The 17,000-nt window shown below is 43.5% G+C and overlaps 1 protein-coding gene across 1 annotated transcript in view; it reads left to right on the top strand.

Annotated features, from left to right (window-relative positions):
• LOC124789337 (UDP-glucosyltransferase 2-like) overlaps positions 1 to 17,000 on the top strand; it is a 72,211-nt gene that overhangs the window by 6,146 nt on the left and 49,065 nt on the right. Inside the window, exons 2-4 of the mRNA XM_047256656.1 lie at positions 4,352 to 4,538; positions 11,126 to 11,313; positions 11,406 to 11,865. Coding sequence (XP_047112612.1) covers positions 4,362 to 4,538; positions 11,126 to 11,313; positions 11,406 to 11,865 — 825 coding nt within the window. The 5' untranslated portion in view covers positions 4,352 to 4,361. The remainder of the gene's footprint in view (positions 1 to 4,351; positions 4,539 to 11,125; positions 11,314 to 11,405; positions 11,866 to 17,000) is intronic.

The raw sequence follows: 17,000 nt of genomic DNA on the forward strand, positions 1-17,000 counted from the left end.
CCGATGCTTCAGTGACCACAAATACCATTAATAGGGGCTCACAGAAAGGGGACTGAGCTCATAGCGCACCTTGCGCCGACCACCATTTACCTCTTGTGACACAGCATTTTGCAATGACTACTGCCGATGCCAGCCTCTATCCAACGTTCCGCCGCTACCATCCTACTGCGGAGAGCGTCACGTTTGACCTCAGATCCCAGAGTTCTGAGTCTTACAACTGCCTTCTCTCCAGGTGGGAGCTGGAATCGGCACTGTATGAGACTCATGATACTGCAGACAGTCACGATAAAATCCGGTACTGCATGCTTTGACAGTTGCAAACGTCGTCAAAGGAAATCCTCCTCGAATCTTTTAATCTTATATGGTAGACAGGTAACTTTCCCAACTTGTGGAGCGAGGCAATTCTGATACCTCTCCTCAAACCAGGAAAGGACCACACAAGTACCAGAAGTCGCTGTAGCGTCACCTTAATGAGCAGTATAGGGAAGATACTGGAGTGTCATCTGTTCTACTCCTTATCCACTCTCAATGTGGATTCCTGAGATTTTGGTCCACTGTCGACAACCTGACCCTTCAAGAGGCTGCTGTTCAGCAGGCTTTTGTATGTAAACATCACTTACTCGTCATATTCTCTGATATCAGTAACGTGTACGACTCTACTTGGAAAAACAGTATTCTCGAGCTACTCCATCAATGGGGACTTTGTGGCACCTCCCCATCTTAATACGGTGTTTTTTAGAACCTGAGTGGGTTACACACTGTCAGATCGTTTTGAGCAGGAGAATGGTGCCCCTCGGGGCAGTGTTTTAAGTGTTACCCTCTTTCCATATCCACCAAAGGCATCACATCTTCAGTTCAGTATGGAGTCCTGTACGGTGCTCCTTGTTTGTGGACGATTTTGCTATTTTCTGTTTCTCCTCCAGTGTCGCAACAGCGACCTATCAATTGCAACTTCCAGTGCAGAGCCTAGAGCAGTGGGCTTGAAATGGTTCAAATGGCTCTAGCACTATGGGACTTAACTTCTGAGGTCATCAGTCCCCTAGAACTTAAAACTACTTAAATCTAACTAACCTAAGGACATCACACACATCCATGCCCTAGGCAGGATTCGAACCTGCGACCGTAGCGGTCACGTGGTTCCAGACTGTAGCGGCTAGAACCGCTCGGCCACCCCGGCCGGCAGTGGGCTTGAAACATGGATTCTGCCTTCTGCAGAGATGTGTATGTGTATTCCTATTAATCATTCTCGTCGTATTTTCAATTTATCTGACTTCTGTATGGGGGACGCCATTCTACAGTTTAAAGACTCAGTGAGGTTTCTGGGACTTGTTTTTGACTCCAAACTGTCGTGGTTAGCACACCTGAGAGACCAAAAAGCCAGAACCCAGAAGGCACTAAATACTGTATATAAACCGCCTTAGCCACAGGTCTTAGGGAGCTGGCAGGACGCGTCTGCTCCAGCTTTATAGGGATTTTATACGTTCATGGCTACACTATGGCAGAATAGTGTATGGGTGAGTGAGGCCATCTTACCTGAAGATTATGGACACTATCCACCATTAGGGGATTAAGCTAGCCATAGCTGCTTTCAGGACCAGCCCTATGCCCAATCTCTGTGCTGAGGCTGGGGAATAGGCACTCACTATCCGGCGGCAACTACTCATGGTGCATCAGGCATGGAAGTTCCTCACAGCTATGACTTCACCTACATGTCGCTCTGCTTCTCGTCCACATTTGGAACACCTTTTCTCCATCGCCCGCGAGCAAGAATGCTGTTTGGTATCTGCGAGCAGAGTCACTTGGTGTGGAGCACGTACAGCCCCAAATCCAGGGCTTTAACCGCCTGCCACCATTCATACTGCTGAGGACGTGGGAAAATTTGGACATTTGTGGTAAGCTCCCATGGGACCAAACTGCTGAGGTCATCGGTCCCTAGGCTTACACACTACTTCATCTAAATCAAACTAACTTACGCTAATGGCAACACAAACACCTATGCCCGAGGGAGAACTGGAACCTCCGACGGGGGGAGCCGCGCGAACTGTGGCAAGGTGCCTTAGACTGTGCGGGTGCCCCGCGCGGTTGGCCCTGAGTAATTTCAGATTTATTGCAGTACTGGAGAGATTCCACTCCTGCAGATGTCTTTAATACTTTATTTTCTGCCATTTTGAGTGAGCGTGTCAACCGTATAGTTGGTTGCTATGTTGTTTTCCCTGAAAGAGTCCTCAAGATCCAATTGCCTCGAGACTTTACTGTATTCGACGCTGAACTGCATGCCATGTTGCGGGGGCACTGGAGCAGACGAGACATTCTTGAGTGCTAAATTCCTTTTCTGTCCCGGTTCTCCGAGTGCACCCAGCAGATAAAGTAGTCCAGAATATCTAGGATGTTCTTCTCCAACTGCTGTTAGGGAAGAAGATGAGGAGATGTCTTTCTGCTGGGTAACAGGGCACACAAGAACTGCGCCACAAGATGATTAGGGCACATGGGTATTGCGGTGAGCAAAAGGGCAGATGTAGCAGCCAAGGACGTGTGCAGTTACAAGTTCAGTGTACCATCTCCCTGCGTGCTCTCGCCTCGCCGTTGACATACAGTCTTGCGTCGATGAAAGGATGAGTGGCTGGAAGTGACAGACAGTAATCTCGTCTAGTAAAGCCCACAACGCCGGCGTCGCGTGCTTCTCTCCAGCCACGTCGACGGGGCGAGGTCCTCCTTACTCGTCTTCGGACAGGCCACAGCCCTATGATGCGTAGTTTCTTGCTCCGGCGTACAGACCACTGTGCGCCACATTTTATTAGACTGTGTTTTATTTTCCGACTAGCGGGCAGCTGCAGATTTGACGACAGATCTGCCCTCTATTTTAAGTAACGTTCAGACGAATCTGGTCAGAGTTTTAAGATTTTGTGATCTGTCCAAGTTATTTCTGAATAATTTAGGGAGATGTTCTTAACGTGTTAACAAGGTGACTGGCTCTCTCATTATTTTGTAAGTGATCAGCCAGTCACATTTCCCTGTGCCTCTCTTTTACTTTTAGCTCTTCTGTGGTTTTACCTCCCTTGTAATCACAGGTGTAGTACTTTTCATCCTTTCTGCGTTGTTTCAAGGCGTATGAGGTAGAGTGGTTGTCTTAGTGACGTAGTAGTGACGGCTTGAGTGCCGTTTTATAGGTTTCTTCGTCACTGTATGATAACAATTTTCATAACTTTATCCACATTCATTTCTTTTAGTATGCGTAAGGACGCTGATAACCTTGCTTTTGAGCGCCCGTAATCTCCAAAGATACACACACACTAATCTCGAAAGATACACACACACACACACACACACACACGTTGTGTCGTCTCTCTAGGTGGACGCTTCCTTCTTGACGCTGTGTTCGGTGTGGTTCACCCATTCCTGCCAACATAGCTCCCATTCAGATATCGGGCTCAACTACACGTCCTCTCTCGGATGATGACAACTGCGTTTATTGTTCAAGTGCCTGTCTGCGAGGCATAGTTACTGTCCAAATGAGTACACGGAATTAAATTCGCAAAAAATTTATACCCTGGTACCGATGTGTCCTCTATTTACCAAAATGTATAATTTTTCTGTCAATGCCCGTACACGCTCTAAGGCGCTGCAGTCATGGACTGTGCGGCTGCTCCCGGCAGAGGTTCGAGTCCTCCCTCGGGCATGGGTGTGTGTGTGTGTGTTTGTCCTTAGGATAATTTAGATTAAGTAGTGTGTAAGCTTAGGGACTAATGACCTTAGCAGTTAGGTCCCATAAGATTTCACATATTTCACATTTTCAGTACCCGTATGAATATCAGTTTGAGGCCGATTTGCGTAACTCCTTCATGGTGGGTACTTTTTTTTTTCTTAGAGTGTGCATTCAGTCATAAGACATTAATGTACCAGTATATGAAAAAGGAAATTGCACCAAGCCGGCCGCTGTGGCCGAGTGGTTCTAGGCGCTTCAGTCCGGAACCGCACTGCTGCTACGGTCGCAGGTTCGAATCCTGCCTCGGGCATGGACGTGGGTGATGTCCATAGGTTAGTTAGGTTTAAGTAATTCTAAATCCAGGGGACTGATGACCTCAGATGTTAAATCCCATAGTGCTTAGAGCCACTTGAACCATTTTTTATTTTTTTGTTTTTTGAAATTTCACCAAAATAGAACCGCAAGAAACGGCACAATTTACAGTGCACAGTGAGAAGCAATTTCGTTTCGTATTTAGCGGCAGTTTTCTGATACCTACCATGTAAAAAAGTGAGACCAAATGTACGAAAAAGAAACGCGATCTGTTGCGTTTCCGCAAAAGCTGCTAGAGGAAGAATGTCTAACGCGTTTGTTGTTTATTCTTCGCAGGGAGTGCACTATGAATGGCGCGCCGTTGGTCATCTTATTGCTCGCCGTGGGAGCTTCGGAGTGTGTCAAGATCTTGGCCGCTTCGCCCTTTCCCGCCATCAGCCATGTGTTGCCTATGAGGCATATAGTCTTGGAACTCGCTAGGAGGGGACACGACGTGACGTTCATCACACCAGATCCAATCAAAGTATGTACTTTCATTCTTGTCAATACATCACAAAAACGCCTGCCTTTTCTACGAATTATTTTACCTAATATTTGTTACACATCTATTTCCTTCCGAATTCATTAAAGGTGACCGGACCTGCACTAGAGAAATGCCGGGCAGTATCCTGAAACATATTGGAATTGTCAATAATGTTTCTTGAGTACCGACATACTGAACTTACGTTTACTTTAATTTCATTTGTAGCGCTGTAAATGCTCAAAAATAACCTTTCTGGGAGGTTAAATGTTCTTCAAAGCAAGTGGCAAGTAGAATCACAAAATCAGTTGTACAAACTAAGATAACACTTTACTTAGCAATAAGGTACACTGGCAACGACAGTGTTAAATCACATTCGTATTACGTATTGTAACATCCAGATGAAACTCACCAGTGTCAAAATCCATAGCGTTTCAAGGAAAAATAAGTTCTTACAGCAGCAAGGCAGAAAATGTGTAGAACGTAGGAAATAGACTGGAAAACAGAATCAAGATAATGAGGAAATTTCTATAACGATAAATAATGTGCCAAAAGGTAAATAAGTCCTAACATTTAAGGTCTTTTCATACTTTTTTGCTGCTAAATACAGCAATTTTAGGGCTTTAGGTGTTTAACACTTCCTTCGTGGCTATCCTACAGATCTCAAAAAGAGCGTTTGGAAACAAAAATGATAACTACAACCGCTGCTTAGTATTGCAGTTCGATTCTCCTAGAGTAAATTTCTAACTGGCATTTCAAGTAATTGTTGAAACTGCTTCATAATTTGCTTGGTAAATAAGCATGGAAGGTTCGAAGAGAATGACAGACGGTGAGAGATACTGCTGCCGAGGATTGCCAGCGATGCATCGTCCTTGTGTGGAGCCTTGAAAATGTCAACGTCTTCAGTTGGTAGCATTTGATTTTCAATTTCTACTAAGACACTACTGTTCAGACTTCGTACAATTATCCGTTTGCTTTTGTTAGGGATATATTAATATTCAACATAAAATCTACTTGTTTTATTACAAAGAAAACATTTGGTTAAATGACAGAAAATGGTTGTCGCCAATTTTAACAAGTAACAGGAGGTTCTCGGACATAGAGGTTCCGTTCTTTGCCATTATCATCGTGGGTGTGATATTTCGGAAGCCTTGGTACCAATACTGGAACATTCATACCTAAACTCTCAGCATCATTATTTTTTAAATGTGGATGACCATTGTACAGGGTGTATCACATATTGGTACAGGGGGCAGTCTGGTGAAAACTAGAAGAAAAGTTCCCACCTTGATAACGAATGGATCCTGATGCCGCCATGATTGCTCGAGGATTTACATCTACCCTCAAGTAAGTAATGCTCTTGTGACGACCTACATCACTGAATATGACACATTACTCCTCATAACTAAAACGGCCCATATTGCAAGAGATATTGGTTTTGGGACATGTAGCTATACCAAATTTTCTTCTAGTTTTGGCCAATTTACCTCCTGTAGGAACATGACATACTTTATTTTAAAATTTCCTGTCTATTCCTAGTTTCTACGTGGGATGTTTGGTGTTTTTCAAATAGGTTTCCTCGACACTTCAGTATTACGTATTTTGCTTCTGGCAGCATGGGGTGTCGAATGTTAGTAGATATGCACCACATGGCTATTTTGCTAGGGAATTAGCAGCGACAAACCTATCATTTGTATGTTGTTTCTGATGATTAGTTAATATGTCAATTATTCTCATTACCGAATGCACTGTTAGTACAAATGAATTTCTCACTGTGTGGAATCATTCAGATTTTGTGGATTAATACCTGTCAGGAAGGGCTGCTTATCCTTGCTGTGAGTTTAGTCGAAAAACTTTCCAGTTCCTTTCGGTTACTGACGTGTTACTATTTCGTACAATATGTACTCGTATGTCAGGAACTCATATGAAATTTACTCCTTCAAGCAGTGATAAAAAGTATCAAAGGTACACGAAATGCTGTCATCGGTTTATTAAAAGTGAAATTTTGTAGAAAAGCGTTGCAAACATAGCTAAACAAATAGGTCATCTGATTACATTAGGCAAATTTCGTTAGTAAATTTCCTCTCATGCAAATATGGTGCAGTAAACGTGGCTCAATGAAATAAATATATATAAACAAGCTCAGGTAAATCTCATTATACGCGGAATTTACATTCCGCGAAATCGCCGCGTTTGACGCATTCGCGAAAATCGAGACTCATTTTGTAATTAAAATATGGGGCCATGTTCTCATTTACTAACGTATTCAGTTTAAAATAGAGTTTCTTAGTGTTTTTACCAACAATAATACATCTTTTTGAAACGGATTTTAATGCAAAATTTATACACTTATAAATATAGCACTGAAGCACACAATAATATACTCTTTCGCAACCCTTTAGTTCCCTAGGATTTTGAGAGTGATACATCGTAAGAGGGTTTTAATTTGTAATCCCCTGCAACATTTCTTCCAAAATGAAGGCTGCATCTATCCTTGGCAGCCTTAAATCCCGGCAAAATTTTTCCTTCAATGGAAATGGACGTACAGCTACACATTCGTTTCCATAACAAGTCCGTTTCATCAAGACTGAAGACCTGCTTCGCGGTATAGTCTTCTTCTGCCACAAAGTCTTTAAACTCTTCTTAAATTCCTCGTCTCCAACTTTATCTACCTCAACCGTCTCTCCTGTGATTTAAGATTGTGAAAGCTAAAACGATGCTAAAGATGACCAAACCAAGCTGAGTCTGCCGAAAAGAGTGATGGGTAGTTCTCTTCTTTCGTTAAATCTCCGAACAAGCTCTTGGCTTTAGCTAGAATAGCAGTTCCAGAGTCGAGAGAGGCACTTGCTGTTGGCTGTGGTGCTCAGTCCAGTGACTTAGCATTTATTCCATGCTTTCCATCGCCTCCGAGCGAGATTTCATCACTCTAGTCACACTTAAGTTAATTGCACTTTGAGCACTTATTCGAACTGATTCCGCATTGTCACGAATAGTTCTCGCAGTGCGGTCACTACGTCACAAAGCACGCTGAATGTCAACAATACCTTCACATTTCTCATATCCATCTAAAACTTTCAACTTTGTTTCTAATGAATACGGCCTTCGTACACTCTTCCTCCCTCGATAGGAACACCTTATGCTTTTACCTAATGAACCGTGAATTTAATTTCAAAGAATATTCTTAAAAATTTACTTTATTTACTAGCGATTCATTAAGAACATTAACACATTTAATCACACTATGTGAGCGTGGAAGTAGTTGCCAGGGAGTAACTGATGAAATCAAAATGAAATCGCTTTTAAAAAATGGGAATTTTATTCCTAAAAGCTTTGTTTTTTTAAGAAACAGATTTAAAATAATGAGCACGAAGCTCCCTCTAAATATCAAGTATCAATTTATTCAGAGGCAGAAAGAAACAAATTTTTGAGTGTATGAGCTTTCGGGCTGAGATCCTTGCCGCTCCCTTTTGACACGTCCGTAGTCACGACCGCCGTCAACAACCTCTGAAAGACTACACAGGTGCAAATCTGCAACACACCAGATTACCTTAAAGCAAAAGTTTTAACAATTCACACAAGCATATAAACTATGCACCCCGTAGGAGGGATGGAACTGACACAAAACACTAAAATTAAAAGATCAACCTGCCACCGAAGGTGCAACTTGATTTTAACTTCTAAGAAAAGTCTTACGGTGGAAGGGTGGCAACTTTGTATGCTAAAATGACCATTTAAATAAAAGCCCATGAAATGCAATCTTACATAAAATTATACAAGGTTGGCCAAACATGCTCTACAGTACACATATACCGCCTCTCAAGATGACAGACAAGATAAAAACATTTTTCAGGAATTAGGCCGTTACACTTCAAGCAACAAATTCGTTAACACACCGAATCCGACAAACATGACAGAGGCAGCATTAACGTATGGCAGATTGACAGGGATATTACTGAACAACCCGAACCGCAGGTTTTTCTAACCCGCCCCCACTCCACAAGGGATAAACGGACAACCCAATTCATAAATAACAACCTTCCCGCGGGTGGGCAAACGGAGAAGAATGGTGGGACGAGCCCAAAACAAAGCGGCTGGTGACCTCACCAAGAAAACAAGTAGAATTTAACAAGTAAATGAAACAACATATCTTCAATCACTTAACTTCTAATAAACTGCGATGTCTGGCAAAGACCTGACGCCGCACCCCCAAAACGCTCTCCCGAACCGTCCGCTGCCAGCCGCTTCAACGGACGCAGCAAGTCGCGCTGATCTCCCGTCTCACGGCGTCGCAGCTCGCACCGGCCAGACCGATGTCGTGTGTCGCCTCCTGTTGCTCTCGTGTCGGCCGCGAAGCCACTATCCCTCGCTATACAGCGCGGCCCACTGGACTCACGTGGCGACCTCAAATGCTCCGACGCTCAACGCGGACAAGTCATCTGGTGCCTCAGTGCGCGACCGACCAACCGATCGATCGATCCAACCGCCAATGACCGTTGCCTGAGCGACTCGAGCAGACTGGCGGCCTAACGCGCAGACTCAGATGCAGGAACTCAGCCCCCAACCGAGCGACCACTCGTTGAGTTCTCTCACTGCGCCACAAATTCGGACGAGAGGCAGTCTAGCAAGCTGGGGACGAGAGACTGACCCAGACTGACCGACTGGCGAGCACATAGGGCCCCTTAAATGCACGTGAACAGGCAACCTTTCCCCTTTCCCACCAGAGTGAGACACCAAAGCTGGGATTGCCACAGCGGCGCCACCGCCTGAAACGGAGGGCGAGTGCTTCACACTACGCGCTGCGGCGCGCTCTTACAAAACAACAATTTTTACCACGGCTCACCTAACATTTTAAATACATATGCTGTCACGTGCAACTTCACAGCTCTACCGATCTGAAATGATGATTCATGTCTCGAAAAACACGACAGAAGATGCATCAACGCATTACTGCTTCCACGTACTGTTAACAGAAGGCAACGCTGGACTTAAAACTGAAATCGCATATTTGCGAAAACGCGGATAACGAATAATCGGCGAATAATGAATCCGCGTATATCGGGTTCTACCTGTAATTGATGTAATATGGTAGTCATGACCTTAATTTTTATTTCTTAGCCAGATATTTTTCCAGTTGAGAAAAATCTGTGAGTACGGCACTCGTGTAGTGCTTTCACTAAGTTTCCAGTCTAGCGTCGGCCTTACCATTGGTGTGATAAAAAACACTTACATTGTACGGGGCCACCCTCAACGCCACCGACAAAATTTTGACACTTATTCTGGCATATAGGAATAATTTGTATTTTTGTCCAAGAGATCCATGTTCTACGGTGGCTCGTTACAGAATAATTGGTTCTGGTCTGTCGTTTAACTGCTTTTATCTTTGTCCCTGTTTTGCACGGAAAATAGATGTATAAGAATACTAATGTCGGCGTTATGTAGTGTGTATCTCATCTGGAAACAAACTTGTTCCATTCACTCACGGTCCTCGCTGTTGACAACAGTAATGCCTAGTTTACTCTTCGCTTTGGACCTTGCTTTCACTAGTCCTCGGTTCTCTCTCAGGTTTTGCTATTCCTGCAGTATTAGTCGTACGTGACCAAGCAGTACGAGTATGGTTACTAATGAGGAGTTGGCAGAGATGCGAATCGTGTACGGTTTCACCGAATACAATGGAAAAGCGGCACGACGATGCTACGCTGAACTCTTCCGTTAGCGGTGGTACCCACGTCACATTATGTTTGCATCTGTGCTTAGTCTTCCACAAGCAACCTGACCCTTTCGTGTTGCCGCTCGGAGTGGCCGTGCGGTCTAGGGCGCCATGTCACGGATTGCGAGGCCCCTCCCGCCGGAGGTTCGAGTCCTCCCTCGGGCATGGGTGGGTGTGTTGTTCTCAGCATAAGTTAGTTTAAGTAGTGTGTAAAGTCTTGGAACCGATGACCTCAGCAGTTTGGTCCCTTAGGAATTTAAGCACATTTGAACAAATGGTTCAAATGGCTCTGAGCACTATGCGACTTAACTTCTGAGGTCATCAGTCGCCTAGAACTTTGAACTAATTAAACCTAACTAACCTAAGGACATCACACACATACATGCCCGAGGCAGGATTCGAACCTGGGACCGTAGCGGTCGCTCGGCTCCAGAACCGCACATTTGGACATTTGAACCTTCCGTGTTATGGTGATTTTTTCACATATCACAGGCTGCTTCGCCGTTGTGTTTTACCCTAAACGAAGGTACTTGAGATAACAAATGATGACTATGGGTTGGTGATGCCAAAATACTCAAAAAATATCCCTCAGCAACGTCCTACATTCCCTTTGTATACGGTATCACGCAGTTTCGTTTGCGCAATAGTACACTGGCTATCGCTTACAAATACTGTCAGACAGTATGCAGGGTGGAAACAGCGTTCTCACTGCGCATAGTCTCCCGTAGTAAATACCTGCACCCAGGTTGCCGGTCCACCACTGGGTAACTATGGGGTGCTGAGGCCACCAAACTTTATTTACGATTTTAAGTGTTCTAATCAACTGACTGCTAAGTATTGAATGGATGCCCGTTATTATTCCATTTAACTTTTTCGTTTACAGAAGCCTATAAAAAATTTGACGGAGATCGACATATCTCCGACGTATAAACACCTTAGGATGTCTGTCAGATGGATGGACCTCGCCATGCGTGACTGGAGCCCTATGGAGTTTGCGTCAGGCATACCAGGCCCCTCAGGTCCTCTCTGCGAAGATGGGCTTAACAGTCCAGAGATGATCAGCTTCTTGAAGTACGTGCACCACTGCAAATTACTTACTGCCAATACTCAATTGCTTCAGGACAGAAGACATGTAAGTACCTACTCACAAACTGCTGTTACAGGTCGGCGCAGAAGTTCGACCTGTACATCATGGAGAGGTCGTTGTTGCCGTGCTTCTACGGCGTGGCTCACGCAGTGGGTTCGCCACCGATGGTGGGGCTGGTGACCCTCGGAGCCTACCCTTACACCCACTGGACGCACGGTAACCCGGACAACCCAGCCTATTCACCCTGGTGGGCCCATCCTTATTCCGACCATTTGTCATTTTGGCAGAGGCTCTACAGCTCTTGCGTATGGTTCTACTTCAATTATCTGTGGTTCAATGTTGTGTTGCCGAAACACGACGCTATATTGAAGAATAATTTTGGTCCTGAAGTGCCGTCGATATTCGAACTGGAGAGAAATTTCAGTCTGATGCTCATCACGAACCACTTCACCCAAAGCTACCCCAGACCGAACCTTCCGAATTTCGTGGAAGTCACTGGGCTACACATCCAGCCAGATGTTAAACCTCTTCCCAAGGTACAGCATTTATATTACTATATACAGTGTGAAAATTTTAGTAGTCAATAACCTAATCGTGGCTTCAACTCACACAATGGATTCCATTGGCCTGTATTCCACTATGAGAACTATCAAGGTTTCAGAGTGAGTCGAACACTTGTAGATATTCAATCGGTAATTGGTGTTTCACAATGTTGTAAGCGAACCATACAAGTAACAGTCATCCCAAGGAGGCCTGTAGCCCTGTTAATGTCCCTACTCCTAAATCTTTTTCAGGTCTGCCATATCCAGGTCAAGACAGACAATGATGATTAGATTCCGCAGAGCTACCGTAATGTGGGGATGTTTGCTACGTTTCATCCGCCATGTCAAATAGTCCAACATATTTTCTGTGGCATTAAGATCGGATTATTTATGGGGACAGTCGAGATGCGATGAGGGCCTGCGTCGTCACCATTCAGAAATGTATGCATGTAACCCTCTACTACAGAAGAACAATCAATACTTTCACTGCGCGATAACAATGGTGAAGTCACTGATGACAGCGCCACTAAAGCACAGTTATTAGACACGGTTTCCTGAAACTCCTTCACCAAAGAAGACGAAGTAAATATTCCTGAATTCCAATCAAGAACAACTGCCAAGATGAGAAACAGAAGTAGATATTCTCAGTGTAGCAAAGCAGCTTAAATCACTTAACAAAGGCAAGGTCTCCGATCCAGATTGTATACCAGTTAGGTTTCTTTCAGAGTATGCTGATGCAATAGCTCCATTTTGATCAATTATATACATCCCCTCGCCCACAGAAAGTTCCGTACCTAAGACTGGAAAATTGCTCAAGTAACACCAATACCCAGAAAGGGAAATAGGAGTAATCCGCTGAATTACAGGCCCATATCACTAACGTCGATTTGCAGTAGGATTTTAGAACATATACTGTGTTCCAACATTATGAATTACATCTAAGAAAACGATTTATTGACATATAGTCAGCACGGATTTAGAAAACACCGCTCTTGTGAAACACAACTAGCTCTTTATACTCATGAAGTAACGAGTGCTATCTACAGGGGATGTCAAATTGATCCCATATTTTTAGATTTCCAGAAGGTTTTCGACACCGTTCCTCACAAGCGTCTTCTAACCAAACTGCGTGCCTACGGAATATCGCCTCAGTTGTGCAACTGGATTCGTGATTGTCTGTCAGAAAGATCACAGTACGTAGTAATGGACGGAAAGTCATTGAGTAAAACAGATGTAACATCCGGTGTTCCCCAAGGAAGTGTTATAGGCCCTCTATTGTTCCTGATCTATATTAACGACATAGGAGACTATCTGAGTCGCCGTCTTAGATTGTTTACAGATGATGCCGTCATTTACCGTCTTGTACAGTCATCAGATGACCAAAACGAATTGCGAAATGATTTAGATAAGATATCTGTATGGTGCGAAAAGTGGCAATTGACCCTGAATAAAGAAAAATGTGAAGTTATTCACATGAGTACTAAAAGAAATCCGATAAATTTCGATTACGCGATAACTGACATAAATCTTAAGGCTGTAAATTCAACTAAATACTTAGGGATTACAATTACAGATAACCTATATTGGAACGATCACATAGATAATGTTGTGGGTAGAGCAAACCAAAGACTGCGATTCATTGGCAGAACATTGAGAAGGTGCAACACATCTACAAAAGAAACTGCTTACATCACGCTTTTCCGCCCTATTCTGGAGTACTGATTGCTGTGCGGTGTGGGATCCGCATCAGGTGACGGATGTCATCGAAAAAGTTCAAAGAAGGGCGGCTCGTTTTGTATTATCGCGAAATAGGGGAGATATTGACACAGACAAGATACGTGAATTGGAGTGGCAATTATTAAAACAAAGGTGTTTTTCGTTGCGACGGGATCTTCTCATGAAATTTCAATCACCAATTTTCTCCTCCGACTACGAAAACATTCTGTTAGCACCCACCTACATAGGGAGAAATGATCATCACGATAAAATAAGAAAAATCAGGGCTCACAAAGAAAAAATTAAATGCTCGTTTTTCCCGCGTGCCGTTCTAGAGTGGAACGGTAGAGAGACAGCGTGAAGGTGGTTCAATGAACGCTCTGCCCCAGGATATCACAGAACCATCTGTGATTTGAACTTTCATCTCCACAAACTGCTTATTAAACGCCGCATTCGACTTTTGATGCACACAGAACGTAGTATAATTCGAATATTAAAATCGTCACTGTACCACACTACACTCTTCTTGTTAGCTATTGCCCAGTTTCTATGTTGCTTGGCCTATTTCACGCAGCGGCGAGCTGTAATGCCTGCAGTGTGACGTAGTGGTTGTCTGGTGTGCTGCAGGTCGATTTATTTGGTGATAAGGCTATGGTGGCTATTTTTCTATACTTTACACTTCTGGTTGGCGAGAACTTAAAAGAACCGTGTATCTGAAGTTGGGCGGGAAAGACTTCTACTGAGTTTTGTTACTCGTAAATTCATATAAAAATCCTTGGTTCGTTAGCGGGTGAAAATAGCTCGAAACTGTTAAATATTACGTTATCACGACTTCAAATGGATTTGTCACAGTGGTAAAATACTTTTAAACAACAAAATTTCATTAGCTGTGAATTGTTAAGTAAAATGCAAAATCATGACGTCGCTCCATGTCTTACTTACCGTCTTTCGTTTTGCGTCACTTAAATTGGGAGTTATCATAAAGATCAGAGCCATGTTCAATAATCACTTTCATGTAATTCACAGTAACGTAATCTACAAAGCTAAGTTTTAATTGCAAAACGATGTCAAATTTCAATAAATCATTTTACTGATTTGTTGATCTCTGTTATTCACTAACAGTTACTGAAAATCACTTCTTATATTACTACCATTGTTTTTTCAAGACTTAACGAACATCACTGACTGATCGTAGTTGCGTAAAATGAAAACTTATTTACCATTAAAAAATACCCAAATTACTGTTCAAATTACTAAACTGTTTGGTTAATTACTCTCTTGCATACAATTGAAACTTTAATCACCGTTACTTCTTTCAACGTAGCAAAAAGTTGCTCGCTGGTTAGTTATTTTAATTGACTTATTTCTTTTATAGGAAAACATTGCAGTTGCTTATCATTCATTACGGTTTCCTCAGGTTAGTAATAATGGATAAGATGGAAGCTACTTTGATAAATTGTCTTAGGTAGAACTGATAAGCAACGCTTCGAAATATTTTGCTATTATTTAGTCAGTAAATTAAGTGCGACGCTAGCTAGCCGTATGCAAGTCTAATCAAATAATTAGTCAGATCTTACTTAATGTTTTCACCGAGCGAGGTGGCGCAGTGGTTAGACACTGGACTCGCATTCGGGAGGACGACGGTTCAATCCCGCGTCCGGCCATCCTGATTTGGGTTTTCCGTGATTTCCCTAAATCGTTCCAGGCAAATGCCGGGATGGTTCCTTTCAAAGGGCACGGCCGACATCCTTTCCCGTCCTTCCCTAATCCGATGAGACCGATGACCTCGCTGTCTGGTCTCCTTCCCCAAACCAACCAACCAACCAACTTAATGTTTAGTCGTCGTCGGTTCATGTAAGGCATTGTTCGTTGACATTGTGTGGTATAGGCTCTTCTTACAACTACACAATAAATAAAACTGGACCCACAGCACAATTCACGTTAACTGGTTTCTCTAGAAGTGGCTGTACTGTACCTCATGTACTGTACTGTACTGTACCTTATACTGTGCCTGGCCACACCGAGCTTTTACATCTTTTAGTCCCGCTGCCTTACGACTATGTCTCAACACACGCGCCGCGTCACTACTGTCTCCACTGTTCTTTGTACGCGACTCCACTGTTTCACATCTGAACAGCGCTCTACACTAGAATGAAAAGCCAGTCCAAGTAGCAAATTTTTATTTTTTATTCATTCGATGACTAGTTTTGGGCCGAGACCCATTTTCACTTCATAACATAGTCGAAAATGGCATTTCCGGAAAAAAATGGCTCTAAGCACTATGGGACTTAACATATGAGGTCATCAGTCCCCTAGGCTTAGAACTACTTAAACCCAACCAACCTAAGGACAGCACAAACATCCAAGCCCGTGGCAGGATTCGAACCCGCGACCGCAGCAGCAGCGCGGTTCCGGACTGAAGCGCCTAGAACCGCTCGACCACAGCGGCCGGCGGCATTTCCGAATATGTCGAAAATGTGCAATGATCATTTACAGTGCATACAGATAACTATAGCGTTCTACACTGATTTGACGGAGCGCCCGCGCGATCAGCGACACTTCACTAGGCTCTTTGACAATAACTTATAACCCTGAATAACCCAGCGTGTGTACATACAGCCAGCTTTCATTTAATATTCTCTCAAATTTATAATATAAAAGCGTATAACATTTCAACATTTCATAACGAGAAAATATTATTTCAACTGCACAACATTTGCTTCACACAATAAACACATCGGAACATCAAAATCGCAACGAAAAAATTAGTAACCCATAGAGTTCTTGTGTTACACAGTGACCCCATTGAGCCTTAGCATTTCTCCTTTCAGATTTTCTAGACGTTCTAACATATGACATTCCAATTAGGCAACGTAAATGCTGTCGCCTACACGGACAGTAATTGGAATACCAACAGTCCATCGATATCACGGTATATATTTTCAGAAGAACAACGAATTCCAAACCAGCAGCAAGTCAGCCGCATCATTAGTGTTTTCCGTAGATTCTGATCAGTACGCGACGATATTTGTGAAATGATCTGACCGAGTCGCCAGACACAACCGTTAGGATGACGTGACGTGTTTCGCAGATGTGTGTATTTATTGGCAGGCGGAGCCCAGCAGTGGTTCGAGAACAACGAAGGGAAGCTCAGTAGCTGGGATAAATTCCAGTTCGAACTGAAGAGAACGCTTAGCGACGATCAGCAGCAAGTCAACAATTAAAGTCCAGCGCCCATCGTCAGGGAAAACGACACAGTTATACCAGGGTGGTTTGAAAAGTTCTCGGAATCACCACCAGAGGTCAGCGCCAGCGCAATGAGTTCTTCAAGTGACGTTCATTGCACTGTTGCATGTAAACACGTGCCTCGTCAGTGCTCTTGGTAGAGAGCTGTGGTAGTGACGTCTCTCTGT

The sequence above is a fragment of the Schistocerca piceifrons genome, chromosome 3, assembly GCF_021461385.2.
Source record: "Schistocerca piceifrons isolate TAMUIC-IGC-003096 chromosome 3, iqSchPice1.1, whole genome shotgun sequence".
In the NCBI taxonomy this organism is placed as follows: Eukaryota; Metazoa; Arthropoda; class Insecta; order Orthoptera; family Acrididae; genus Schistocerca; species Schistocerca piceifrons.